Consider the following 2,164-nt stretch of genomic DNA (forward strand, 5'->3'; position numbering starts at 1 on the left):
TAAAAAATAGTTATTTTTAACTGCACCCATGAGTCACACGTTTAAGGTCACAAGTAGATGTTTTTGGATATATATAAAGGGGCACTTGACAGCCTGAAGAAACAATCCGGTTTTACACTTCTCTCCGGAAAACGGGCTCTCCGCCGGCCACACCGCCACCCGTGCGGGGAGAAGCCCCGGGGAGAGGGGACTGGCTGTGGGGACACCCCCGCCCCGCCCGCCCCCGGGGGAGGCACCGCCAGCCGCCCCCCCCGCCCCCCCCCCCCCCCCCCCCCCGGGCCGGACTCGGGCCTCCGGGGGTCGCGTCGCGGGGGTCGGCCGGGCGCTACACGTCCAGGACGTGGTTGAGATAGGAGATGTAGCAGATGGCGAGGCGCAGGATCTCGATCTTGGAGAGCTTCTTGTCGGGGGGCAGGGTGGGCAGCAGCTTGCGCAGCTCGGCGAAGGCCAGGTTGAAGGCCTCCACGCGGATCCGCTCACGCGTGGCGTGGGCCGAGCGGTATTTGGCCGTGGCGCGGCGTCGCCGTCGCTTCTCCTCCCGGCTCAGCGGCGGCGGGTGCAGCCCGGGGCGGCCCCCGGCCCGGCCCTCCCCTCCGCCGCCGCCGCCGCCCCGGCCCTCCCCGCCGCCGCCGCCGCCGCCCTCGGCGGGCTCCGGGTCAGAGACGCAGCAGCTGAGCGCCTGGGCGTCCGCGCCGCCCAGGGACTCCGGGTCGGAGGGCGCCGAGGAGGGGTGGTCGGAGTCGGCAGCTTGGTCCGGGCTAAGCATCATCTTGGAGGGGGCGGAGGAGCCTTCCCGGGACAGAGAAGCAGAGAGAGGGGGTCAGCGCCCCAGCCCCCGGCACCGGGGGCGGCAAAGGGGCAAGGCAGGAGGCAAGGACACGGGCAGGGACACGGGCAGGGACAGGGACATGCCGGTGGCCCCGCCCTGCCCTCGCCGCCGGTAGCCGCGGCAGTCCCGCTCCGCGCGGGCGGAGCGCCGGGAGCGCCGCACTGGCAGCGGGCGGGCGGGCGGGCGGGCGGTGCGCTGCTCCTCCGGGGAGCGCTAACGAGAGCGATACCCGGGATAAACGATGCCCCGTCATTTACCACCCCGTTTCTCGCCTTTGACGGCAGCTTCAACGGCATATACTTCCTCCCATTATTCCCCGTGCTTGCCTGGGTGTAGGAACAGGCCCGGAAAGCAATAAAAGAATATACTTTTTTTTTTTTTTTTTTTTTTCCAAACAAGCTGATATCCAGTCGATTTCCACCCCACCCACCCCCGCAATTTTAATATCGTATTTCCTCCCCTGCCAATCTCTGCTTAACCATTTCTCTTTCGGTAACGTTCTACGGGATGCGGGCTAAAGACACGACGCGTTTAAACACACAGCTCAAGGCTGCCCAAACATGACAAGGCCAGTGGGGAAATTTATTTCCCCAATCAAAACTACGGGACCTGAAGTATCTGCTGGGCTCTCCCCTCCCTCTTTTCTCTGCGCTCCTTCTTGTTTCTTTTTCTTTTTCTTTTTTTTTTCTTTTTTTTTTTTTCTTTCCTGCTGCTAATTGTGCGGGTAGCGATTTGCCAGCGATCAAATGGGGATGCTTGGAGAGTCTCCGGTTTATAAGCGTGGGGATTCAAAAAGAAGCAAAACCTCAAAGCAGCGCCCGAACTTTTCCATTCCTTTAAATTTTCCCTCCTCTCCCCTCCCTGCGCGAAAAAAAAAAAAAAAAGGGGGGGGGGGGAGGGGAGGGGGGTGTGTGTGTGTGTAAATAAATAAATAAATGCGGACGTGCCTTTCAAAAGAAAATTGAATCGTATCTTCTTGCGGCCTCACGGAGCACCATCTGTCATGTAGACAGCAATACAAACCCGAGCGCGTCCGCGGACATGCCGGCATGTAATAAAACAATACATCAGGCAACTAGTGAATAACCTTGGACACAAATGCGTGTGTGTGCACGGCTGGGGTGTGAGAGGCGAGGTGGGGAGCGAGGCTGAGGGAGGAGGGAACGCCGCGTCCTCCGTTCCCCCGAATCCAGCTCGCCAAGTATTTCCACGGAAAGTTTCAGGGCAAAGTCGCCCTCGGGTCTCAGGCCCAGTTGGGAAAAATAAATTTAAAGCAATAATTAATAATAATAATAATAATAATAATAATAGTAGTAGTACTAGTACTAGTAGTAG

At 59.2% G+C, this 2,164-nt stretch overlaps 1 protein-coding gene across 1 annotated transcript; it reads right to left on the bottom strand.

Annotated features, from left to right (window-relative positions):
• Positions 1 to 325: 325 nt before the first annotated feature.
• On the bottom strand, positions 326 to 808 carry NHLH2 (nescient helix-loop-helix 2). Its single transcript, XM_086464433.1, has one exon. It carries the CDS (start codon positions 767 to 769, stop codon positions 326 to 328), a length of 444 nt encoding a protein of 147 aa, XP_086320559.1. The 5' UTR covers positions 770 to 808.
• Between the last annotated feature and the right edge of the window lie 1,356 nt (positions 809 to 2,164).

This window comes from Leptosomus discolor, chromosome 1, assembly GCF_034619465.1.
Source record: "Leptosomus discolor isolate bLepDis1 chromosome 1, bLepDis1.hap2, whole genome shotgun sequence".
NCBI lineage: Eukaryota > Metazoa > Chordata > Aves > Leptosomiformes > Leptosomidae > Leptosomus > Leptosomus discolor.

Coding starts and splice junctions, on each gene's coding strand:
- NHLH2 (XM_086464433.1), bottom strand. CDS start 769: ATGATGCTTAGCCCGGACCAAGCTGCCGACTCCGACCACCCCTCCTCG.